We start from the raw sequence: 26,646 nt of genomic DNA on the forward strand, positions 1-26,646 counted from the left end.
TGGATTAAAAACCTGCTTCCTGACGCGCCATTTTCGCAAGCCTTGGCGGTTGAGAGAGCCCACAGAGTGCCGGGAAGGCCGCCACCACCGGGGGCTCCCCCCAGACCGCTTCTGGCACGTATGCTAAACTGCAATGATCGGGACTTGATTTTGTGTCTGACTCGCAGGTTGCCGGAAATTACATATAACGGGGCGAAAGTCTCCATCTTCCCTGACTTCTCGGCAGAATTGCAAAAAAAACGGGCGACATTTTTGGCTGTTAAACGACGTTTACGGGAGCTGGGAGTCCCTTACTCCATGTCTTATCCGGCTAGGCTGCGTATTGTGGACGGAGAGAGAACCATCTTTTTCAATTCTCCGCAGGATGCTGATGATTGGGTGAGAGGCAAGCGTCAGCCACGAAGGAACTAGCTATGCCTGATATCAAGGTTGGTGCCTCGTGGTGAAGTATTTGTTGCCGTTGGACTTTCCTGTTATAAGGCCCCAGCTTGAAGAGGATACAGACTGGGTCTGGCAGAGAATGGCTGGTCCTTTTGCTAGAACAGTACTGACTTAGGTTATCCTGAAGTATTGGACGTCTTGCCCGAAGAAGTTGCTGGTCGTTTAAGTCCTGATGGAAGCATTCATAACTGATGTTTGGCGCGGGTATTACCCCCGTATATTCAAAATGCCACGTTATACGGCACGCACCGGTAATGTAATATGCATCTCAATGCATTGCCGGTATGGTTGTGTTATTAATAACCTGTTGTTCTGGGTTTTAAGTTGGAATGTGCCTTGGGTGCGGATAGTTATAGCACCATTCATGTACAAATGTAACTGCATAAGGGATGGAATGCATAGTTATATCCATTATTTGAGATGGGATGGAGTGTTGATGTATATCAGGCAATATGGATATCTCCTGTATGTGGAAGATAAAGTTCAGAAATGTCTTCTTTAACGGTAATGTCGTGGAATGTGAGGGGCATGGGCAATCCACAGAAGAGAGTGATATTATATAGTTATATACGCAAGATCAACCCTCATATACTGTGCCTTCAAGAGACACACCTGACGCCAGCTAAAATGAAAACGGTTCTCCGGCCATGGGTGCAGTGGTCTAGCCATTCATATCACACGACATACTCAAGGGGCGTGTCCATACTAGTGCACAAATCGGTGAGATGGGAAGCAATTCACACTAAAGTGGATAGTGAGGGTAGATATGTCTTTGTGTATGCGCTTATAGAAAATGTACCTCATGTCTTGTTGGGTGTATACATCCCCCCGCCAGCTTCATTACAGGTTCTACATTTGGCAGCCACCTTTGCAGCCACATATCCGACCGCAAGAGTGCTTGGCATGGGAGACTTCAACATGGTGGTGGACAGCAACATGGATAGGTTTAATGCTATTACCGGGCAGGTCCGGACACCCTCCGCGGTATCAGTTTTGGGTCTACTGTTTGAAGAGATGGGCTGGAAGGATCTCTATAGATATAAGTACCCGATGTCTACAGTGTATTCATGTCACTCCCTAGGCAGAAACTCCCTGTCCCGTATAGATTATATGGTGGGAAACTCTTTAATTGTACCGTTGGTGGAATCAATCTCGTATAAACCCAGGGCAGTATCTGATTACTCTCCAATAGTGGCCAGCTTCAGCATCCCAGGCCCTCCACTGCCCAGAAGTTGGAAAATACACCCCTTCTGGCTAACCCTGATAGGCCCACAGGATAGGATCCCTGATCAACTGGAGGTGTTTAACAGGGAACATAGCACTTTTGAAAACTCCAGCATTGCCTGGGATACACTGAAAGCATATCTTAGGGGGTGTCTCCGGTCCACTATTTCATACATTAAAAAAGACTCCTCCAGAACAGAAGTGGAGTTGGGAAAACAATGCGCTGAACTAGAGGGTAAATATACGGCTGACCCCACTGACACAAATAGAGACCAATGGTTGCAAATGGGGAGGAAGTACCTGCTACTGCTGCAGGAGAAGGCACATAGGAAGACATTTTTTGCGAAACAAACATATTTTGAACTAGGTAACCAGTCTAGTAAACTGTTGGCCCATTTGATACATCAAAATTCTAAAAGCCCGGCTATTCTTAAAATTCAAAGTAGTTCTGGGGAATGCTTGACTGACTCCCAAGGCATAGCCGAGGCATTTGTTCAATTTTACAGGGGGCTATATGCCTCACAATCTAGATATGATAAGTTAGAGCTCCAGTCGTATATGGATGGTATTCAGTTCCCTAAGCTGAGTACGGAAGGTAGAGAGACCATGGAAGGGGCTGTGACTGAAGATGAAATAAGGGAAGCTTTGAAGGATATGGCTAAGGGAAAGGCACCGGGTCCTGATGGGATCCCTATTGAGGTATACCATAAATATTCAGAGCATCTCATTCCCTCACTAGCAGCTATGTTTTCGTATGCACTTGAGAGAGGGCAGTTACCCGAAAGTATGTATGACGCCACTATTATTGTTCTGCTGAAACCAGATAAAGACCCTGTGGAATGTGGCTCCTACCGTCCGATATCATTACTGAACAATGATTACAAATTGCTTACTAAAATATTAGCAAATAGGCTGAACAAAGTTATTTCCCAAGTAATCCATGAAGACCAGACAGGCTTTATGCCTGGGAAATCTACCTCCGATAACATCCGGAGGGTACAGATTATAGCTCAGATAGGGAAAGAGATGAAGGCTGACTGGGCGATGGCGTCTTTAGACGCCGCGAAAGCTTTTGACTCCATCGAATGGATATATCTGTTGGAAGCTTTGGAGAGGTTTGGGTTTGGACCACAGTTCCTTAGATGGATTTCGATTCTATATAAAGCACCAAGGGCACAAATCCTGGTGAACGGCATACTGTCCCCATATTTCCGGTTACAGAGGGGTACCCGGCAGGGTTGCCCCCTCTCCCCATTGCTGTTCGCACTTGCTATAGAACCCTTAGCCTTACACATACGCCAACATAATGGATATAAAAGGGATTAGTTTAGGGGGTAGGGAAGATAGGATTGGCCTATATGCAGATGACATGGTTCTCTTTATGTCCCAACCGATGGTGACACTGCCCTTGGCAATCACCACCTTGGAAATCTTTGGGGGGTTTTCTGGCCTTTATGTCAATTGGTCCAAGTCCTTTTTTATGCCATTACAGGGGGCGGGAGGGCCGGAAGTGATGCACGGATTAAGGGTGGTCTCCTCATTTAAATACTTAGGAATTGTTATAAATCAAGAGCATAGGAATGATCATGCCAGTAATGTCTTGCCATTGTTAGAATATATAAAGGCTAAATTTCGGATTTGGAGCACTCTTCCCCTAGCAGTAACGGGTAGAATAAATCTAATAAAAATGGTCATTCTTCCTAAATGTCTCTATATCCTCGAACATGCAGCGACACCAGTGTTCAAAAAGTTTTTCAAACAGATACATGCCCTATTTCCAGGGTTTATATGGGGCTCCAATAGATCGAAGCTCAGTCTTGCTACTCTGCAGCGCCCCAAAACATCAGGGGGGGCGGCCCTGCCAGATCTTTACCTTTATTATCTGGCGGGACAACTAAGATACCTCAAAGTATGGGTTGCCAATATGGCCTTGCCAGATAGGGAACATCACCTGGCATTCCATATGCATATGTCCACTCTGTGGCCGGTATTGGAAGGGTCCCTGAACGAAATTAAAAATGTGTTGCCAATCCATAGGGTGGCTTCTCAGGTGTGGAGGGCTGCGAAGAGCATATACAGCCACTCGGGAGTACAAATTGATATGCCACTATGGTCTAACCCCCTTCTCCCTCAGATATCAGAGGAACTGGCTCCACAATTTTGGATTCAAAAGGGGATATGTACTATAGGGGACATGTATACGGATAACATCCTCAAATCATTTTCACAGGTGCAGTCGGAGTTTGCAATACCCAGGACTGCTTTTTATAGATATTTACAACTGCGTCATGCTCTCAATGCCCAATTCCCCCCCACTGACACGACATTCACTCGGCTTCCTCTGATAGGAGTTTTTAGGTCCCAAGGCCCCAGAGGTCTGATATCAGCTATATATACATCTCTCATTACAGCCAAGGTAGCTAGTACACCCCTGATGGTCAAGGATAGATGGACTGCGAGGATACCTGACCTTGCAGAAGAGGACTGGGATGTGATCCTAACCTCTCCATTATACGTGTCGCCAGCTGCCAACAATAGGATGATACAGCTGTTAATAGTCCACCAAAGCTACTTGACACCTGTTAGAATGCATAAAATGGGTAGATATCCGAGAACAGAATGTCACAGATGCAGGCACCCTAGCTCAGACTTCTGGCATATGATATGGGAGTGTCCGGTTATCTCCTCTTTTTGGAAGGAGGTGGTAGGAGTTGCTGCGGGAATCATGCATATTCCGGTCCCAGTAAGCCCACAAGTGTGTATATTTGGTATCCTCCAGGATGAACAGTGGCCACATTATCTGAAAATATTCCTCCGGGAAATTCTGTTTATGGCACGAAAAGCTATTGCTTTAAGGTGGATGGACCCCCGCCCTCCCACAGTGGCAAGGTGGAAAGCACTGGTGAACGCGGTTATCCCGTATGAGAGAATAATGTATAGACAGAGGGGTCGCATTGATAAATTTCATGGGATATGGGAAGCTTGGTGTGATTCTGCAGGGACACAGTATACTCCGCACAGGTATAGCGACCTGCGTAGATCATTAACACATGTCTGAACATCTGGGGTGGTGGATCTAGATCATTTATGCAAAGTGTTCAAATTTGTCTTGGTTACTGTTCTCCAATATAGCTGCTTTTGTAATTCTGATGGATCCTAGACTCATGTTAAAATGTCTGATTGCATGTATGTACTTCTCCTTATATGTAAAGTTGGAAAGGTAAAGATTATCATCCATGTCTGCAATATGTACTGTATTAAGTGTATGGAATGATTGCATTTGTACTACGTTTCTTCAATAAAACGAGTTTAAAAAATAAATAAAAAATAAGAAGTTACTTACCTTGTGCTAGCAGATCGACGGATGAAAACACCTTTTTGTGTTGTTTCGCTGTGAATTTCTGGATGGAGCATTTTGGTTTGAGAAATAGTTTTTTCTTTGTAGTCTGGGAAAAAGTTATTAATAAGTGACATTTATTGTGCTAAGAAGTAAAAAAGGGACTTATGACATTAGAAAACAGGGCCTACATTTTTTACGGAAACTGCGCCACTTTAGTTCGTTGGCTGTGCCTGGTATTACAGTAGAGCCCCATTCACTGCAATACCAGGCACAGCCCATAGACAAGTGTGGCGCTGATAAAACAGTGGTTGTGAGTTAACTCTGGCGACTAGAAGAACATAATGATAAATAGCAAAGTTGACTAATTGGCACTTAACCGCTTCTCTTCAAGCTCTGACTCCCAATATTAGCGATTGAGGAAAGTCGCATCGGTGGGGATGACTGGCAAGGGATTGTATAGCCAACCCAAGACCTGCATCAGAAGGTGGAGCCACAATGTAATTTGCTATGGAGCCCTCCCTCCTTAGTGTACAGCCTTGCTTGGTACGGTCAGGACCATTATAAAGAAGGTAAAGAACACGATTCTGCTTCTGTTAATTGCATCTTCTACTGTTGTGTGACCTAAAGACGAAGAAATATTGGAGCCCGTAACACTGCTCTTACTTCTTACAAGTTTCAGCTTAAGGTCGAAGAAAAAGTGTCCTCCGTCATGGTACTAGATCTTTATCATCAAGTAGACGGAGAGCAAAGAGATAAGCAAAGCTGCACCACGTAGTGCCACTTAGCGCAACAACATCTTGTTAGGTAAAGTATTTAATGGGCTTTGTTTAGGTTCACCTTAAATAACCATTTGACAGTCTACATATAAATACATTACTTATCTTGTACTTATCCGGAGTTACATCCTGTATTATACTGCAGAGCTGCACTCGCTATTCTGAAGGTTGTTATTGGAAATGGTCAACAAGCTTGCTGACAGACACGCCCATAACAGCTAAACTAAGCCCCTGTAATGCAGGGGACAGATTTCCTATATCAGATTACTGTACAGTGCCTATTGTAAAAACTACACTTGCAAGAATACAAATCACCAAAGAAAGCTCTGTACAGACATTGAGCCAGCAGGGAATGCCAGGGGCTTTCAGCTCGGAGACCATCAGAGCTTTAAAGGCAACTCTACATGGCTGTTTCCTTCCAGAAACAGCGCCACACCCGTCCACAAGTTGTGAATGGTATTGCAGCTCTGCCCCAGTAACTTCAAGGGAGATGAGCTGCATTACCAAACAGATAAATGTGCATAGGCACAAAGAAGTCCCAAATTTCCCAGCTGCTATCGAATTAATTAAAATATAACTTTTAATGTTTAGATTAGAAACAAGTTGGAAACAAGTTGCAGTAAATAAAGTAAATAGTTGTACAATAGTTTGTTTGATTAAAATTTTTTTTCTTCAGAGCTGGTTAGTCTAACGTTGGAGATCTGGAGTGTATTAGGATCTCAGTGTGTCAGGCATGGACGGCAGCTGCAGACTGCTCGGGCAGCCTCTATTATGACACAGTGGTAGGGTTTATTAGTTTGACCAGCTATGATTTTAAAAAAGAAGAAACGCTAGCCCCCCCGACATGTTTCACTGCTTCAGCAGCGTCCTCAGGGGATAATTTCAGGGCTATTACTCGCGCGTTTGATTTCCTCTTCCTTATATAGTGAGGAAACACCTCTTTCATGGTGTGTCATCACCCCGAAGCAACCAATAAAGACTGTGAACCGGGACGAGCCTTCTCTGTGTTTAACTGGCACAGAGATCGGCCTATCATATGTCGAGGCCGTTGTTCCGGACATGTGGAATGCCTGGTGCATGCGCACTACCGTCAGATCAAGTGATAGAATCAGGTAATGGAATTTATGGCTTTTAGGAGATCGTTATTCTTAGTGGAGTTGGTGGTGATGCCCGAAACTGAACGATACATTGTATATACAGGTGCATTCTATGTTGCCGGCGAACTCTTAGTTTTTCATCAAACAATAGAGTTGTCTGATGAAATAGGTCATTGGTTCCATAGTCTGTACTACTGTCAGGGAGGTCATTGTCAAAATCAGACTATAAGTAGCAACGCTTACGTGCCTAAGTTAGATCCGGACATAGAATTACGATGTTTAAGGGAAACCACTGTGATCACTAAAGATGCCGTAATAGACGAGAGAGAAAAGAGTAAATGTGCTCTGTATTCAGGTGCACTGCATGTTATCGGCTGCATCTACATTTACTGGCATTTAGTATAGATCCTAAATTTAGAGGTAGTTACATCTGGACGTATATGTATTTGTTGAGATGACAGTGAGATATGGCCTTTGTTGAGACCTCTGCTGTCATTAGAGAATACCGAAAAAGGCCATACTTGCAAATGGACACAGCCAGGCCAGAAATGCTGATGAAAGGGCGAGCAGGTGCTTTAAATAATAATAGCCACTCCCACTAGTCCATTTGCAAGTATGGCCTTTTTCGGTGTTTCTGTATATGTCCCTGTGTGTTTTTATCGGTTCTGTTTGTGCATCAGGAACGTTCTGTTCCAGTTTAGGATTTAGGGACTCGCAAGTCTGGGGATCCTTGTCGCGGATTGCGAGCTTGCGTCCTTTTGGCCAAAATGATTACCAATACCCCAGGTATTTTTCATTATTATGTATATTCGCTTCTCTTGGACACAGCCGGGTCTTTGATGCTGGGAGAGCTTGGTGTGTTGTTGTTTGGCATAGCAAGCAGGGTAGCCCGCTCTATGAATTATCAAGGCGTCACAAATAGGCTTCTACCTGGCTATACACGTTGTGCCTCATGACGTACACACTATCCCTCCATGTTTCACTCACTTGCACCCCATTATCCATTTATTTCTATTGAGGCACTTCATTTATTACTGCCCCCTATATTTCACTTATAGTATTACACTTGCACACACACTATTCATTTATTATTTCTTACTACACATCCCATGCACCACACACCACTCCCCTCAAGACTAGTGGGAGTGGCTATTATTATTTAAAGCACCTGCTCGCCCTTTCATCAGCATTTCTGGCCTGGCTGTGTCCATTTGCAAGTATGGCCTTTTTCGGTGTTTCTGTATATGTCCCTGTGTTTTTATCGGTTCTGTTTGTGCATCAGGAACGTTCTGTTCCAGTTTAGGATTTAGGGACTCGCAAGTCTGGGGATCCTTGTCGCGGATTGCGAGCTTGCGTCCTTTTGGCCAAAATGATTACCAATACCCCAGGTATTTTTCATTATTATGTATATTCGCTTCTCTTGGACACAGCCGGGTCTTTGATGCTGGGAGAGCTTGGTGTGTTGTTGTTTGGCATAGCAAGCAGGGTAGCCCGCTCTATGAATTATCAAGGCGTCACAAATAGGCTTCTACCTGGCTATACACGTTGTGCCTCATGACGTACACACTATCCCTCCATGTTTCACTCACTTGCACCCCATTATCCATTTATTTCTATTGAGGCACTTCATTTATTACTGCCCCCTATATTTCACTTATAGTATTACACTTGCACACACACTATTCATTTATTATTTCTTACTACACATCCCATGCACCACACACCACTCCCCTCAAGACTAGTGGGAGTGGCTATTATTATTTAAAGCACCTGCTCGCCCTTTCATCAGCATTTCTGGCCTGGCTGTGTCCATTTGCAAGTATGGCCTTTTTCGGTGTTTCTGTATATGTCCCTGTGTTTTTATCGGTTCCATTAGAGAATACCGCAGCAGATAAATGCGCTGTATGTATAGTCGCATAACATATTGTCATCTAAATTTAGGTTTGCCTGCTGTGATGTTATTACTGTAAGGTATATCTATATTTACCCACATATGATTGAATTACTATGTGGCAGGTGTATTTTCTAAAGTGAACCAGAATATGCGCCGTGTGTGCCGGCGTGTGAGGTATTAACTACTACGTCTTAGTTTCTCATCCTGATGTAGTTGCGCTGTTTAAGTAACTGTTTGGGTGTATATATACATCCACAAACAGTAGTGGTAATTAAAGTGCTGGCATCGGTGTTCATGATGATGACATGTATAGAGGGAGAGGAAAAATGTCTTATTTTAAATTGTACAACGGCAATGCGTTGTAAATTTGTTATCAAAACTACTTGTTGAGTATGCTGATATATATTAATAATTGTATGTTTTTTTAGTTTTTGTTTTTTGGAAGTCCTGTATAGCATCCTATTAGTTGATAGGTAGTAGTTAGGGTAGATGTGTGTGGAATTAGTACTAGTGACTGTGGTAGTAAGTAAGTGAATGTATGGGAAAATTGATAAGGGAAAAATTATGAAGAAATTTCTGAGTAGGTTATGGATAACCTACAGGAAAGCAGCAAATGTGAAGCCCTCATTGAGACCATTGGGACTAAGAGAATTGAGTCTGTGTATCCAGCGTGCCTCTTCTTGTAATAATTTTTTGTCTAAGTTTCCAGACCTTGGACCCAGTTTTACTTGTGCAATACCCCAGAATTTTAGAGTGTTGCTATTTCCTTCATGAAAGTATCTAATGTGCCTCGAGAGGGGTGTATCTTCTTGTGTGTTAATTGTACTGATGTGCTTTGAGATCCTTCTTCTTAGTTGTTGGACGGTCTTACCGATGTAGAGTTTTGGACATGGACAAGTGGCGGCATATATAACACCGCTACTCTGGCAGTTGATAAATTGCCTTATAGTATATTGTTTATCGTCCACCGGGTTTTTAAAGGTTTTGTTTTTTAGCATGTAGGGGCAGAAGGAACATTTTCCACAGGGGTATGATCCTGTGGCAGGTGATGGAAGCCATGTTTGACGAGGAGTGGATATTGTTGTATAGTGGCTGTGCGTAAGATATTCTCGGAGGTTCTTGCCACGTCGATACGTAATGCTTGGGCTATTAGAGATTACCTCAGATAGGTCGGGATCTGCCTGCAGAATGGGCCAGTGATTTCGCAAAATGTTTGATACAAGAGGTGAACATGCATCGAAGTGAGGCAAAGACTAAAGAACTAATTACGCAGGACGAATATAAATTTATGTTTAATGCTAAACCAACATTATCAACTTTTTATGCAGTACCTAAGATTCATAAAAATATCAAACCAATCCCCGGCAGACCCATCGTATCGGGTAATGACAATTTAACTCAGGGAATTAGTATATACGTTGATGAGATTCTATCCCCTTTCGTCAGAGCTCTACCATCCTTCCTTAGAGACACCAAGGACACTCTCACCAGAATCCAAGAGATCAATGTCACCACCACCACACTAATAGCCACGATAGATGTAGAGTCACTCTACACTAACATAACACACGAGCTTGGTCTAAAAGCAGTTCAGCACTTTCTGAACACAAAAGGAACACAGTTTCACGTACACAACAATTTCACTATTTCTCTTCTCCAATTTCTTCTCACGCACAATTATTTTCTTTTCAATGGTAAATTTTACCACCAATTAAAAGGAACAGCCATGGGCACAGTTTGCGCACCCACATACGCCAACTTATTTCTGGGGTGGTGGGAAGACACAATAATTTTCAATGAAGATTTACTTTCTTACACCAGGCACATTTTATTTTGGGGCAGGTATATAGATGATATACTAGTTTTTTGGGATGGTGACAAGACACTTTTTCTTAATTTTATGGACATTATCAATAGCAACACCATAGGCATGCATTTTACTCACCATATACACACAAATCAAATTAATTTTTTGGACCTTCAGATCTCCTTGGACTCTGGTGGGAGTGTCCATACTGACATTTATCGCAAGGAAACAGCCACAAATAGCTTCCTTCATTGGGGGAGCTTTCATCCACCGGCCCTCAAAAAAGGGATACCAATAGGACAATACCTTAGGGCAAGGAGAAATTGCTCTGACGAACTAACCTTTCAACAAGAATGTGATACCCTCTTTCAAAAATTTATGGCTCGAGGATACCCAAAAAAGACCTTACATAGGGCATACGCTAGAGCTAGAGCAGTCTCGAGAGACGAACTCTTGTATGGAAACAAATATCTAGTCAAAAACAAAGATCAACATCCCTCCTTGATCAGATGCATTGGAAACTTCGATGCATGTTCACCTCTTGCATCAAACATTTTGCGAAATCACTGGCCCATTCTGCAGGCAGATCCCGACCTGAGGTAATCTCTAATAGCCCAAGCATTACGTATCGACGTGGCAAGAACCTCCGAGAATATCTTACGCACAGCCACTATACAACAATATCCACTCCTCGTCAAACATGGCTTCCATCACCTGCCACAGGATCATACCCCTGTGGAAAATGTTCCTTCTGCCCCTACATGCTAAAAAACAAAACCTTTAAAAACCCGGTGGATGATAAACAATATACTATAAGGCAATTTATCAACTGCCAGAGTAGCGGTGTTATATATGTCGCCACTTGTCCATGTCCAAAACTCTACATCGGTAAGACCGTCCAACAACTAAGAAGAAGGATCTCAAAGCACATCAGTACAATTAACACACAAGAAGATACACCCCTCTCGAGGCACATTAGATACTTTCATGAAGGAAATAGCAACACTCTAAAATTCTGGGGTATTGCACAAGTAAAACTGGGTCCAAGGTCTGGAAACTTAGACAAAAAATTATTACAAGAAGAGGCACGCTGGATACACAGACTCAATTCTCTTAGTCCCAATGGTCTCAATGAGGGCTTCACATTTGCTGCTTTCCTGTAGGTTATCCATAACCTACTCAGAAATTTCTTCATAATTTTTCCCTTATCAATTTTCCCATACATTCACTTACTTACTACCACAGTCACTAGTACTAATTCCACACACATCTACCCTAACTACTACCTATCAACTAATAGGATGCTATACAGGACTTCCAAAAAACAAAAACTAAAAAAACATACAATTATTAATATATATCAGCATACTCAACAAGTAGTTTTGATAACAAATTTACAACGCATTGCCGTTGTACAATTTAAAATAAGACATTTTTCCTCTCCCTCTATACATGTCATCATCATGAACACCGATGCCAGCACTTTAATTACCACTACTGTTTGTGGATGTATATATACACCCAAACAGTTACTTAAACAGCGCAACTACATCAGGATGAGAAACTAAGACGTAGTAGTTAATACCTCACACGCCGGCACACACGGCGCATATTCTGGTTCACTTTAGAAAATACACCTGCCACATAGTAATTCAATCATATGTGGGTAAATATAGATATACGTTACAGTAATAACATCACAGCAGGCAAACCTAAATTTAGATGACAATATGTTATGCGACTATACATACAGCGCATTTATCTGCTGCGGTATTCTCTAATGACAGCAGAGGTCTCAACAAAGGCCATATCTCACTGTCATCTCAACAAATACATATACGTCCAGATGTAACTACCTCTAAATTTAGGATCTATACTAAATGCCAGTAAATGTAGATGCAGCCGATAACATGCAGTGCACCTGAATACAGAGCACATTTACTCTTTTCTCTCTCGTCTATTACGGCATCTTTAGTGATCACAGTGGTTTCCCTTAAACATCGTAATTCTATGTCCGGATCTAACTTAGGCACGTAAGCGTTGCTACTTATAGTCTGATTTTGACAATGACCTCCCTGACAGTAGTACAGACTATGGAACCAATGACCTATTTCATCAGACAACTCTATTGTTTGATGAAAAACTAAGAGTTCGCCGGCAACATAGAATGCACCTGTATATACAATGTATCGTTCAGTTTCGGGCATCACCACCAACTCCACTAAGAATAACGATCTCCTAAAAGCCATAAATTCCATTACCTGATTCTATCACTTGATCTGACGGTAGTGCGCATGCACCAGGCATTCCACATGTCCGGAACAACGGCCTCGACATATGATAGGCCGATCTCTGTGCCAGTTAAACACAGAGAAGGCTCGTCCCGGTTCACAGTCTTTATTGGTTGCTTCGGGGTGATGACACACCATGAAAGAGGTGTTTCCTCACTATATAAGGAAGAGGAAATCAAACGCGCGAGTAATAGCCCTGAAATTATCCCCTGAGGACGCTGCTGAAGCAGTGAAACATGTCGGGGGGGCTAGCGTTTCTTCTTTTTTAAAATCATAGCTGGTCAAACTAATAAACCCTACCACTGTGTCATAATAGAGGCTGCCCGAGCAGTCTGCAGCTGCCGTCCATGCCTGACACACTGAGATCCTAATACACTCCAGATCTCCAACGTTAGACTAACCAGCTCTGAAGAAAAATTTTAATCAAACAAACTATTGTACAACTATTTACTTTATTTACTGCAACTTGTTTCCAACTTGTTTCTAATCTAAACATTAAAAGTTATATTTTAATTAATTCGATAGCAGCTGGGAAATTTGGGACTTCTTTGTGCCTATGCACATTTATCTGTTTGTTCATTAAAATTATCCCTGCCAGCTGCTAGGGTCTTCACCAATTTTTCTGAGCTGCATTACCAATCACACCCATGGACAGGTGTGGCGCTGTTTCTGGAAGGAAATAGGCATGCTTTACTAATCCTGTACAATCCCTTTAACATAGGCTGTAATTGTAGTGACTCAACTTTTTAGGCTCTGTGCACACCACGTTTTATGCCCTAGGTTTGTCGCATACGCAGGGAAACGCTCCCGACATATACATTAAACGGAGGCTGTGACGGATGGCCTAACAGTGGCATCTGTCACCATACACTATAATGGTATCCGTTTTGAACAAATACGTCATGAAATGCCCGTGACGTATACGTTAAGCGTATGTCTGACGTATGCCATACATTCCGAGTGGTACACTCTTCTGGCCTTATTCGGGCTAATGGAGCCCCATGGACACGCTTCGTGTATAGATCAGGAGCTTTTCCTAAATATGCGCTAAACTAAGGGGGCAAAACGAGGTGTGCACAGAGCCTTATGTACATCTATATGTATAATAGCGTATAAATGTTAACATATGCGTTCATCTCTGCCAGTTTCCCAGCAGGTAAACCCAAAGCAAATTGTAATGTAAAAATTGCATAAATACCTTTATTAATACGGAGTCTGTTTTTCTTCACAGGCCCAGTAGGAACCTTTGCACTGTCTGGGATCCAGCAAGAGCCAGTATATACAGACGTAGGTAATAGGCCTTCATTGTCTTCTGGAAGCTTCGTTACATTTACTGCGAGGTTCTTCCCAGCAATGAAAGGTTCATCAGATGCTGAAATCATTTGTGACGGAGAAGGCGAGGAGACACTTGTTCCTGAGTGTTGACCAAAGTTTGGAGAACCAAGTCTGTTACACTCCAGCTCAACCCTCCTCCCCAGGTCTTTAGCGGTGGTCCATATTGCGTTTAGCCGCTCCTGGTGGTTTCTACACTGCGAGAAGACGTCAGCGGTGTGTGAGGATAAAGCTTCATCATTCAGCCCCCTGGCGGAGTCTATGTCTCTGACCTGGATGTCTTGGCTCGAGGTGGGAACGGGAACCAAGTCTTGAAGACGGAGTGGACTGGAACGTTGATCCTTCGATATCATCTCGGCCTTCTGCTTTTTAGAATTTGCTATTCTATATAAATATTATAGAAAATAATACAGGAGTATAAAGTAACACCTCACTCTATAAACAGGCATATTCTCCTTCCCCACTATGACCGTATGTTACTTCACAAAAATGGGGCAAATCCCAAACAGATAAAAGTAGGAAAGATCCTCTGGTGGGATCCACACCTGTTTTGGCCATGAAATACATGGGCCTCACATGCATCGTACACACGGCTGTGCCAATGTGCCCTGAAACATTATTAATTTCAGAAAAGGGCATGGATCCCATCACAGGCATTATACTCCATTGGATGCCATATATCAGCCCATACTTTTCCAAGAAGCACTGCAGCAGTTTTTATAGGGCGGGGGGAGACATGCTACAATATTTATGGCACGCAACACTGAAACAAATGGACCACAATACGGTGGTCTCGGTGCATGGTATATAATTAGATTGCCCTCTGTCACAGTCCCCGTGAGCACTGAGCACATAGCAGGATATTACAAATGTACCACATTTAGCAATTTCTTATACGAGATATATTTGTGGAATAAAATACTCAAATACTGCCAGCTACAGGCCACCTAGAATTGTAAAGATTCCCCACATTCATAAATACTAAGTAGTATGTTAGTATAGGCTGCCTGAAAGGGGCTTTCCCAGAATCATAAATGATCCTCTATCCAGAGGATAGGCAATTATTTTCTCATTGCTGGGGCCACACCGATCGTGAGAACGGGGGTCCCAAGCCCCCAGATCCTCCACTCCGCACCCCACCCCCCGTAGTGAGGAGGAGCTTGAATGGAGCGGTAGTCGAGCATGCACCCGCCACTCTATTCAATGTTTATGAAAATGACAGCAACAGTCTAGCGCTGCACTCGGCTGTTTACATAATTCCCAGACTTTGAAAAGACCGGCAGCGCGCAAGCTTGACCGCCGCTTCATTCAAGCTCCTCCTCACTGCGGTCAAGCAGTGGGGAGAAACGGGGGTGCTCGGGACCCCCGTTCTCATGATTGGTGTGGGTCCCAGCAGAACATTATTACCTATCCTGCGGATAAGTGATAATTTAGGATTCTGAGAAAACCCCTTTAATCTGTTTCCAGCAATTGCGTAGTCGTACAGCTTTTATTCGGTAAATGTACCTCGCTCCATCATCTTCTTTCAGCAAGTCATTGGATGTTACGTGAAGCCATTCCGAGAGGTTTTTCCTGACATTTTCCACCTCCTGCAAGTCAAAGTCATTGGTAGTGACAAAAATAAGGTTATAGAGACCTATATAAAGTATAATACAAAAAACATACAACTTTCTACTATACTTTGTGGTTTAGTTCCTCAAACTCCTTACTTGCTGCTCATCCTTTTAGCTAAACAGCCTGGACTCCTTTACAGACCACTGATACATTGCAGCAAACTATCAGAACAGGATAGAGATTTATGTCCGCAATATATCTAGCTCACAGAGGATTGCCTAGACTGGATACAATTGTAGCAAACCTGCAGCTGTGAGACGAATAGGGTTTCTACAGACTTGTGTGGATGAAAAGCAGAATCAATTCACTGGCAGCAAGCAGAGATCTTGGAAAGGTTGATGAACTCTAATACTTAGTATATTGGAAAGTTGCAGACGATTACGGCTTAATGACCAAGACACACAACCCCTGTTGATATACCCTTTGAAAACATGCTGGGAGTTGTAGTTTTGCAACATCTAGAGAGCCACAGGTTGGAGACCGCTGCTCTAGACTGTATATGGTTGTGTTATGTGACGGTCATTCTTCTTGGAAGTTACGATTACTTACACAAGGTTGTATGTGGGGGTTCTTCCAGGACACAGCTGTGCTTATGGCTGCTCTCTTTGATGGAAAAGCTTCTTTCTGCTTCTTAAGCACATTATCTAATTGTTGCTGCCTCATCCGCGAAGCTTTCTTCATCTTCATCTGGTTCTCACGCTCAATCTTCTGCCTCTCTATTGCCTTCTTCTTCATGAAGTCTCTGATTTGCTCCACACTGTAACTTCGTTTTTTGCTGCAGTTGGGTTGACCCTCATGATCTTCAACATTTTCCTTTCCAAGGGGTCTCATCTCCATGTTGTTGTAAGTTGCATGGGGTGTTTTTGGAGAAAAGCTCTTTGATCTACTACGATCACTAGTTTGCTTTCTATCTTTACCAGACATTTTACATGCAGGTCTTGATTGATGTTCTTCAGCATTGATCTCTGGTGTGAGCTGGGCTATACCAATTCTTCTTTTCACTAATACATGGGTATTGGGCTGATGCTTGTGTTTTAGACTATTAGGTGACCCTATTTTCTGGCATCTTCCTGCAAAATAAAGAAAGACGGGTAGCAGAGAGAGAAAACGGGTAGCAGAGAGAGAAAACGGGTAGCAGAGAGAGAAAACGGGTAGCAGAGAGAGAAGACGGGTAGCAGAGAGAGAAGACGGGTAGCAGAGAGAGAAGACGGGTAGCAGAGAGAGAAGACGGGTAGCAGAGAGAGAAGACGGGTAGGAGAGAGATAGATCTGGAATCACTTTTAAGATACCTTTTTGCAATACATGTAGGTCTTCTGTCTTGGGTGAACGATTTTTCAACAATATGACCGGTGATGGCCCGAGTATTTGTTGGACAAGTTTCTGACCTTCTCTCCATGCTGAAGCTCCATAAAGGCCTGAATACACAAAGAAAGCAAAATGCCAAGATGTGTTATCGTCATGTTGAGAGTGGTGCTGGATGAATAGTAACTGACTATAGTGTCTAATGATCAAGACCAGTGGTCTCCTGGGAGTAGTAGTTTTGAAACACTGGAGAGCCACAGATTGGAGATCACTGATCTAGGGGGAAAAAAAGCAACATTGTGTCGACATCATTTTATGGAGCCAGAGCTGAAAGAACTTCTCATCCTGACGGGATGACAGGGAAGAGGAGTGAAAGTGTTTTTTCCAAAGAAATTGTTGCATTATTAGGGTATATTCACACGAGTCAAAAGCGTCTCAAAATATGGAGCTGTTTTCAAGGGAAAACAGCTCCTGATTTTCAGACTTTTTTAAGCCACTCGCGATTTTCGCAGCGTTTTTTACGGCCGTTTTTTGGAGCTTTTTTTCGATAGAGTCAATGAAAAACGGCTCCAAAAATGTCCCAAGAAGTGTCCTGCACTTGTTTCTCGTGGCCGTTATTTTACGCGTAAAAAACGCAGCGAAACACGCTCCGTCGGAACAGAACGCAGTTTTCCCATTGAAATCAATGGGCAGATGTTTGGAGGCGTTCGGCTTCCGATTTTTCAGCCGTTTACAGCCAGAAAAACGGCCGAAAATAGACCGTGTGAACATACCCTTATTGGAATGCTTATAAAGGAAGCAACCCCATTAACAGAAGTAAAAAAAGGAATTGCTTATATGGAACTTCCCTAATATATTTTCTGAACCGCTTTGTGCAATGTAAGTTTAGGTTCACATGAAAGGGGTTTTCCTCCATCAATAAGCTCTTGGGGTCCCAGAGTGATGCTGGGACCCCAAGAGATCAGCTGTAATCTGTGGGGGAACCTGTCACCGAGGGGAATCAAAGAATTACATAGAGTTTCATGGAATAATTGGGCTGACTATGTAATGCACGGATGTCCTCCAGAACAAGAGATGCTGCTCTCTTCTCTGGTTATAGATGAGGGTCCCGGGTATATGATCCCAATATTAACTCCGTATTCCCTATTTGAAAATGAACCATATTCCAAGTCCTGTCCATAGTCAAAATTAAGTGGGTTGAAAAATGAAGTAATATGGCGTTGTTCTGGCTTTTCCTACCTTTACTGTATGCCCATTATAGGTAGACTTTAAAAATGTATTTTTAGTCTCCATAAAATAACCCGCTCATAGAATAATATTTTAATTATTATCATTTGGCTTCATAAAAACCAGTGAATCTTGTAGAGGCACAACCCCAGCTGCGGTCCTCAGACAGACCAGTACTACGCCATGTCATGCCTTCTTATGTTTAAAGTGTTACTTTTGTAGCTTAAGTGCAAATTAATTTTTCGTTAACTGCAGCAAATTTTCGACTCCAATTCATCAAGTTCGGTAGGATGGTGATGCCGACCTTTGAACTCCAATTTATCTTATCCACGGCTCTGTCCCGGCATCACCACTGACAGAAACTAATGACCAAAAAGCAGTCCTTGACACTCACAATTTCAATGACAAATGTTTTACCAGACCGTGATCTTAGGGGCCAGTCTCAGCGGGGTTGAAAACCATTTTTCAAATCCATTAAATTCCTAATTTTAATATTTCATGCATTTTAAACACCAACACACTCCCTCATTATGCTAATTCTGCTCTGTATCGCTGGTCCTTACAGTTGTAAGTATCCCCTATATAAGCCATTTATATGGCTGACCATTAAGAGGTTGAGCGTAAAGGGGATTTCTATCCTTGTAATACGCTTATTCCAATACAATGGAATCACTACACTGCGACACACTCTAAGAAAACTCTCCTCCTGACCTGAGCAGAATGACACCAGGTCAGGAAAAGTGGGCTTCGAATCATGGGGTTACATAGCCGTGACCCAAAACCTACTCAAACTGAACTGGCTGTGAGTGCAGAAAGAGCAATACAGGGACAAAGCGCTGGGTACAGGGGCATAGCTATAGGAGGTGTAGAGGTAGTCTAAGTAGGCACAAAGGCCCCCTTGCCACATAAGGCGGCACCAGAATTAGCATTGGGGTCGAGAAGCCTCATGTTACCCCTCTGACTGGTTAGACTAGCAGAAACCAAGTCAGTGTCATATAGTGTCTGCTGCCACGATGCTATAGACTGAATAGAATCACCAGAATGGTAGCTCGGCTTTCTTTCACCAGGTGCAAAGACCCTTGTCCTGTATCTTAATACTCTGGGCCAATGCAGAGTGGTTCCTTGGCACCCAGGGCACGCTGGGAGTACGGCAGTAGTTTGTATAGACTATATACATATAAAAAGCTCCATGACACCACAGTCTGCTCTGGCAAATGTGGCGGCGTGTTACAGGGATAGCATATAGTAACACTGGACAACCTTTTCAACACAGTGAGGAGGAGGAGAGACGGGGAGATCACCGCTCGCACTGAATGCTGAGTGGTACAGCTACTGTAGATATAGGCAGGCGATAGGTCTCAATATCTACACAGGGCACCTGCACCGCTGGCTTTTAATCACTGGCACCCGAACTGACGGTTGTATTTCTTAAATTTTGTTGCCCACGCCACAAATCGTGTAGCCAAGTGCAATGAAAAAACAGCATGTTCTCATATTCAGATTTTTTCGTGCAAATGGTTAAACTCACCAGAATGTTTTACTTTCCTCTCTGGAGACGGTGACCTAAAGGATAATTTTCTAGTAACCGGACTCTTGCTTTTTAGTCCTCTTGATTTTTCTCTGGAACTTCTAAATACTGACAGATAATAAAAAAAAAAAAAATCATATGAGCAAATGATACTAAATTAGTCCACCTTTTAAGTTAAACTTTGCTATAAAGCTATTTTGCAGAATATTCAATGTTATTGCCTACAAAGCAATTCCCTAATATTGTGATATTACTTTGCAGGGGCGATCCTGCAGCATCCTTGACTACCTGACATCAAACTACAAACCCAGATAAGTGTGATCCAGACTACAGACCGTAATAATTCCACCTCCTTGGATGCTGATGAGCACAGGGATGAGCATCACAGCCATTCAGCATTTTCCACGGAAAGCCTTCAGATCCCTCTCTCTTTATATTGCTTGCTCTGCACAAAAGGTTTGAGGGGTCCGCTGTCATAGCCATATTGGAATACCGTTTGGAAGATGTACTAATGCTAGTGCCCCTAGTGGCTGCTTTAATAAATGATAAAATTCTGTAGATCTAATTTTTTTAATACAAAACGTATACATGTTTTAATTATCATTTCTTTAGGAAAAACTATTGTCCTTTCAAGAAATCGCTCATTCCTTCCTTTCGAAAATATACAAGCATTAGGCCACTATATGGTGCCTCTGGGTGTTCCTCCCTCCCCGCAATGAAATGTCATGATTTTTTTTTTTCATGGATTCCTCATGAATCCATGAGGAAAAAAAAACCAACCTCGGCGTGTCTCTGTATGAAGTCGGATAGTATGTACATAGATTTGGGCACCGTATTACGCATCTGTATAACATGGATCCATAATATAGTCGTGCACATGAGGCCCTAGGACAATTATTAATCTAAAACTATTGTGTTTCAAGATCTTTCTTCTGTAGTGCCCCACTCACCCGTGCCTCCTTCATTCTTGTGCGATATCTTCTTCAAATTTTCTCTCTCTCTTTTGAAGCCATCTTCTTCACTACAAACAGGGACTGATTCTTCTGCAGCACTACACCCTAAGAAAGATTCCTAGACATTATATGCCTGAATTTCCTCTATAGTATATAAGTAGTCCCTCAGGTTACAACATTTTCAGATTAACATGGTCTTTCCTGGGCTACCTTAACTTCAAACCTCATTCAACTTATACTGCCACTGGCAGCGCCGCTCTGCAGTACATGCAATTATTTGGGAGATCCAACCATAGAGCATGCACTGATTGGCTGTCTTAGTAGCACCCCTGTAAGGTACAGTACAGAGCTACATAAACTGTACTACCAGTGCTGGACAAGTTGCTCCTTTGGACACCAGTTGAGGTTGGCTCCATTGTGTGATTAGTGTACAGGATCCGTAAAAGCACCTATCCTATAAAGAGATAGTGATTCACTAGCTGCCAGGGGGAGGAAAAGCTTTCTTGGTGCCCAAGGCAGGATGCTTCAGAAAGCCCAACACCCCTGGTCCCTGACGTTCAGCACCTGTTAGATGGACAATCATTAATTTAATTGCCCCGTCCGTACCCACCTATGACTAGTGTTCCTTATTATAGTGCCTTGGTATCTACAGCATTATCAGCAGCGTTTAAGTGGTTGTAAAAAGAAATTAAAAGTAGAATAATTTTTTTTTTTAAATTCAGAATGTGTGTGCCCTTTCCTATCAATGGTGCCCTAGGCAACCACCTACTCTTCCTACCCCTCGTCCTGCCCCTGGAGCGGATCTAATATTTTTAATCCAATTTATTTGGATTAGTTACCTGCGAATATGATTTACTTGCAAAAAGCAATGAAGGGGTTAAAAGGAAAAGTTTGAAATGATGTCTTGAAAAATTAAATAAATTCTCAAGACAATTCTCATTTCTTTGCTTTGCCAGTCCATCTAGAGGCAGCGTGCCTTGACAAATCGACATTTGTTTAATGCACCTTCCAACAAAACAAGACTGTGAAATATAGGCCGTTCAAAATATTTCTACATCTCAATGAGTCGCCAGGACATAGATCTGTTCTCGACAATTAAAAAGGATGAAGTGGCTGCAAAAGAAAATTAAATTGCCGGTCTCGCAAGATCAGTCAAGTGAGAAGAAATGTGAGGACATTCTTACCTTTGTAATATGGAGCTGGCGGAGCAAAGGTCACTTTGCCAACTTTCCGTCTCATTACAGGATTGCCCAGTGGTTCTGGATCGTGAAGACATTTTGGTGGATTCCTCTTTAAGAGATTTTGGCGCCTTTTTTGTTCTTGGATTCTTTCTTTAAGCTTTTCAAGTTTGCTTATGGGTGATGTACTTTTCGGTTGTTCTAGATTCTGCACATAGAGGTCAACATTCAGAGAAGTGATGGTCTCAGGCCTAATGTGTGCTCCAGATGGTGGAGAGGACACCGCTAGATAAGGATTGACTATCTCTTCCATCTCATCTTCTGGAATGTATGTTTGGAGGTCCAGATCAGATGCCTTCAGGACATGGTCTATATCCTCTTTGTTTGTTTCTTGGTCATTACAGAAATTTGCCTGGCTTGACTCTGCCAATATATTTTTATGAGTAGAATTGCCATGGTATTTTTCATTATATATGGTATCCTGGGGAAAACTAGCCACAGATGGTTTATCTTCTTGCAGAAAAAGTGTAGGCCTAGTTCTACTCAAGAGATCCCAAGGTGTATCCATATTGGATGGAAAAGTGGCGCTACGTCCATTGGGCTCTTCACTATAAAAAAAAAAAAAGTAGGAACAAATAAATAATAAAAAAATTTACGCTTTGTTATCTTCTTTATCCCCTTTGCGCACCCAGACGTGCCATTACGTCGGTGCTTGAGGTGATGTTTGGAGCGCGCTCACGTGCTGAGCGCACTCCATATGATGCGGGTGTCGGCTGTATTTTACAGCCGACACCCGGGGCTAACAGCCAGGAGCAGCGATTGCGCTGTTCCTGGCTGTTTAGCCCCTCAAATGCTGTCGTCAATCGCGACCGCAGCAACAGAGGATTGGAAAGAGGGGGACGGCCCCCTCCGACTGCTCACCTCCCCTGCAGGGAGACGACGGTTGCTATGGCAGCCCAGGGGCCTAATAAGGGCCCCCAGGGCTGCCTTCACTCTGCGAAGCCCTGCCTGTGGCAGGCGCTTAACAGAAGCCTGTAAAAATGACGATATACTGCAATACGTTAGTATTGCAGTATATTGTACCAGAGATCTAACGACCACCTTACGATTTTTCAGCCGTTTTTCGGGACGTTCACGGCCCAAAAGACGTCTGAAAATAGCCCGCGTGAACATACCCTTAAGGAATATTGTAATTGATGGGGGTTTGTAATATCCAACTCTAGAGCAACACAATGACTCTCCCCAAAATAGGCCCTTCAATCACAAGCAGCAAAGCCGCAGTTGACTACTACTTTATTGCAGACAAATCTTGCAGCTTGTCTTGTTGTATTACCACATTGCCTCCTGGAGGTCCACGAAGCCCTGGTTAGAAAACACGGAACTGCGCTGCCTGCTATCTTGGAGCATACAATGTGTCTGCCTCCTTTGAGGTCACTTGAAAATACCTCATAAGCTCCATTTACAATTCCAGATCTATTTTTTTAGTGGAGCTCCACTTTAAGCTAGAGAATGGGATTCACCATAATCTCACTGAATGACGTCCACACTGTCACCTGTGTAACGTGAAGGTATGGTCAGGGTTCCTCTGACGGATGTGTTGTCTCTCTAGATGTGAAGAATCCTTGACGGCTGGAGAACAGGTATCCGGACCTAGAGAACGAACATGTTTGAGTTTGATCCATCTCGGAGCCCATCTAGGCTGCCTGGCAGCAATGTTTCATCTTGTGCCCAGATCTCTGAGCAGGTCCCTGCTTGCCCGCTAACACATTGTGGCAGCAAATCTATTTCTGCATTATCTGGAACTAAACAATTCTTGGCCACCGCCTCAGTAAAGAACATTCAGCGGCTGTGGTACCGGTGATTCTCAATATCTGCAACCCCAAGGCTTAGAGTTTAATGGTATGGTCACACTGAGTTTTTTACAGCGAGGAAATTCTGCCTGTAAAAATCAGATCCGTTTTTTTGGAAGTGGTTTTGCACCACAGGCGTTTTTTGGCGTGGTTTTTGCCGCGTTTCTTTTTACCCCTTTCTTCAATAGGCAAAGGAAAAAACTGCGAGCGTTTTTTTCCAAAAACCGCGTTGGTCGTTTGAGGCGTTCTTTCCATCTCCCATTGATTTCAATGGGGTTTTTGAGGCGGAAACCGCCTCAAGATAGGGCATGTCGCTATTTTTTTTTACCTGCGGGCGTTTTTTTCCACTCGCAGGAAAAAAACGCCTCCACCTCCCATTGAAATCAATGGGAGACAATTTCGGACGTTTTTCGCCGCAGTTTCCGTGGCAAGAAATGTGTAAAAAAACAACTCAGTGTGAACAGGGCCATAAAGTACTCAGTTTAATAGAACTTTCTTGACTTATGACATGCCTTAAATGTCTAAGATTGGAAAACCCTGTAAGATATTGAAGACAATGACCTACCAGAAAATGAATTCCTTTCAAGCTGTAACCTCCGTCGTATCTTCTGAGCTTGTTTACGACGCTGATTCTGAATATCAACCTTATTTTCTATTCTTTGTAACTAAAAAAAAAAATAATTTACATGCCGTTTATAATTTATTACAATTTGTAATTTGAATAAGATGCTTGTGTTTTGGGTAGCAAGATTGCCAAACAATTGAAATATCTTTTTTTCGAGGGGTTGCCCAATCTAGAGAATGTTGCCTCCTCTTTTAAACACCCTATGACGCCTCTAGATGACAGAGATTCTTCCCTCTATCAGTTAGGCTCCGTTCACATTACATTAAATCCTTCCGTCGGATATATACGTCAGGAGGATCTTCCAAAGTATATCTCCGACCCAAGGCTGCAATGTATGCCACTGTATAGGCAAGCATACATCTGTTTCCTTACGACTGTCACGCCGTCTCAATTAGAAGATTTAGCTAGACCATTTTAATTATCGGAAATGAATGACGCCATATCGACTTTGAAGCCGCAAAAATCCCCTGGCCCTGATGACCTAACTAACGATTATTATCGGAAATATCATAATACCCTAGCTCCTCATCTCCTCCAGTTGTTCAATCGTATTCACTCTACGGGGCACATTCCTCCGGAAATGCTACGGGCCACGATTGTTACTTTACCTAAACCAGGCAAGCCAGCAAATAGGCCACAGAATTTTAAGCCCATTAGTTTGCTTAATACGGACTTAAAATTGTACTCGAAAATCCTGGCTTCTCGTTCCCACCAAGACCAAGTTGGGTTTATTAAAAATAGATTTTCAGTTGATGGAACTCAACGTTTTATTGATATCATGGACTGGGTGGATCACCGTCGTATGCCTTCTCTGCTACTCTCATTGGATGCGGAGAAGGCATTCGACCACATACATTGGGGTTATCTGGATGCTGTGCTGGCTAAATTTGGTATCATCGGAACAGCGCGAGATATTATCATGGCGTTATATACTACACCCTCGGCTAATGTACTAACTTCAGGGTGTCAATCTACACCTTTTGCGATATCCAAGGGTACTCGCCAGGGTTGCCCTCTTTCGCCGTTAATTTTTACGCTAATTATGGAACCATTAGCAGAGGCCATTCGTTTGTCACCACATATCCAGGGAATTGGTGTAGGTAATACCATGCATAAAATAGGATTGTTTGCTGACGATGTGCTTACAGTGTGATCTGACCCGAATGATTCCCTTCCTCAAGTTGTAAAGGTGTTGAACCATTTTAGTTCTGCGTCATATTATAAGCTCAAGGTTAGTAAATCTCTGATTATGAATATGGGCTTACTACCGGAAACCGTACAAGCTTTACAAAATAAATATTCCTTCGCATGGTCCTCCCAGGGCCTTTCTTATTTAGGTATTACATTGATGTAATCTGTGTCGCGTTTATATACCTTATCTCCCGTTACTTACCCAATTGGAAAGGGACCTTGACGACTATCTTAAATTTGAAATTTCTTGGATTGGCCGTATTGCAGCTATAAAAATGTTCATTTTGCCAACATTTTCAGAAATCTCCCTATCCCCTTACCTGTTTCTTATTTGACCAGACTACAAAGCTTTCTGTCGAAGTGTGTTTGGAAAAAAAATAGAGCTAGAGTTGCTCAACATATTTTATGCCTCCCTATTCAGAAAGGAGGGCTCGGTTTCCCTAATTTTGTGGCATACCATCACGCTACCATTTTGGATCAACTTCGGCAGTGGCTGAACCCTCGACATTCCAAACATTGGGTGAATGTAGAACGTTACTGTGGACATTATAGTTGACTTGAAACTTATCTTTGGGCTTCTGTCCTTAAAGAGGCTCTGTCACCAGATTTTGCAACCCCTATCTGCTATTGCAGCAGATAGGCGCTGCAATGTAGATTACAGTAACGTTTTTATTTTTAAAAAACGAGCATTTTTGGCCAAGTTATGACCATTTTTGTATTTATGCAAATGAGGCTTGCAAAAGTACAAGTGGGCGTGTTGAAAAGTAAAAGTACAACTGGGCGTGTATTATGTGCGTACATCGGGGCGTTTTTACTACTTTTACTAGCTGGCCGTTCTGACGAGAAGTATCATCCACTTCTCTTCAGAACGCCCAGCTTCTGGCAGTGCAGATCTGTGACGTCACTCACAGGTCCTGCATCGTGTCGGCCACATCGGCACCAGAGGCTACAGTTGATTCTGCAGCAGCATCAGGGT

At 42.8% G+C, this 26,646-nt stretch overlaps 1 protein-coding gene across 1 annotated transcript in view; it reads right to left on the reverse strand.

Annotated features, from left to right (window-relative positions):
• CCDC187 (coiled-coil domain containing 187) overlaps positions 1-26,646 on the reverse strand; it is a 72,014-nt gene that overhangs the window by 37,903 nt on the left and 7,465 nt on the right. The window contains exons 4-13 of the mRNA XM_075835166.1: positions 24,420-24,519; positions 23,558-23,654; positions 22,011-22,612; positions 20,824-20,931; positions 19,874-19,981; positions 17,106-17,231; positions 16,366-16,886; positions 15,709-15,791; positions 14,069-14,586; positions 5,009-5,111 (exon numbers count right to left, since the gene is read on the reverse strand). Of these exons, the coding sequence (XP_075691281.1) occupies positions 5,009-5,111; positions 14,069-14,586; positions 15,709-15,791; positions 16,366-16,886; positions 17,106-17,231; positions 19,874-19,981; positions 20,824-20,931; positions 22,011-22,612; positions 23,558-23,654; positions 24,420-24,519 (2,366 nt within the window). The remainder of the gene's footprint in view (positions 1-5,008; positions 5,112-14,068; positions 14,587-15,708; positions 15,792-16,365; positions 16,887-17,105; positions 17,232-19,873; positions 19,982-20,823; positions 20,932-22,010; positions 22,613-23,557; positions 23,655-24,419; positions 24,520-26,646) is intronic.

Source organism: Rhinoderma darwinii, chromosome 8 (assembly GCF_050947455.1).
Source record: "Rhinoderma darwinii isolate aRhiDar2 chromosome 8, aRhiDar2.hap1, whole genome shotgun sequence".
In the NCBI taxonomy this organism is placed as follows: domain Eukaryota; kingdom Metazoa; phylum Chordata; class Amphibia; order Anura; family Rhinodermatidae; genus Rhinoderma; species Rhinoderma darwinii.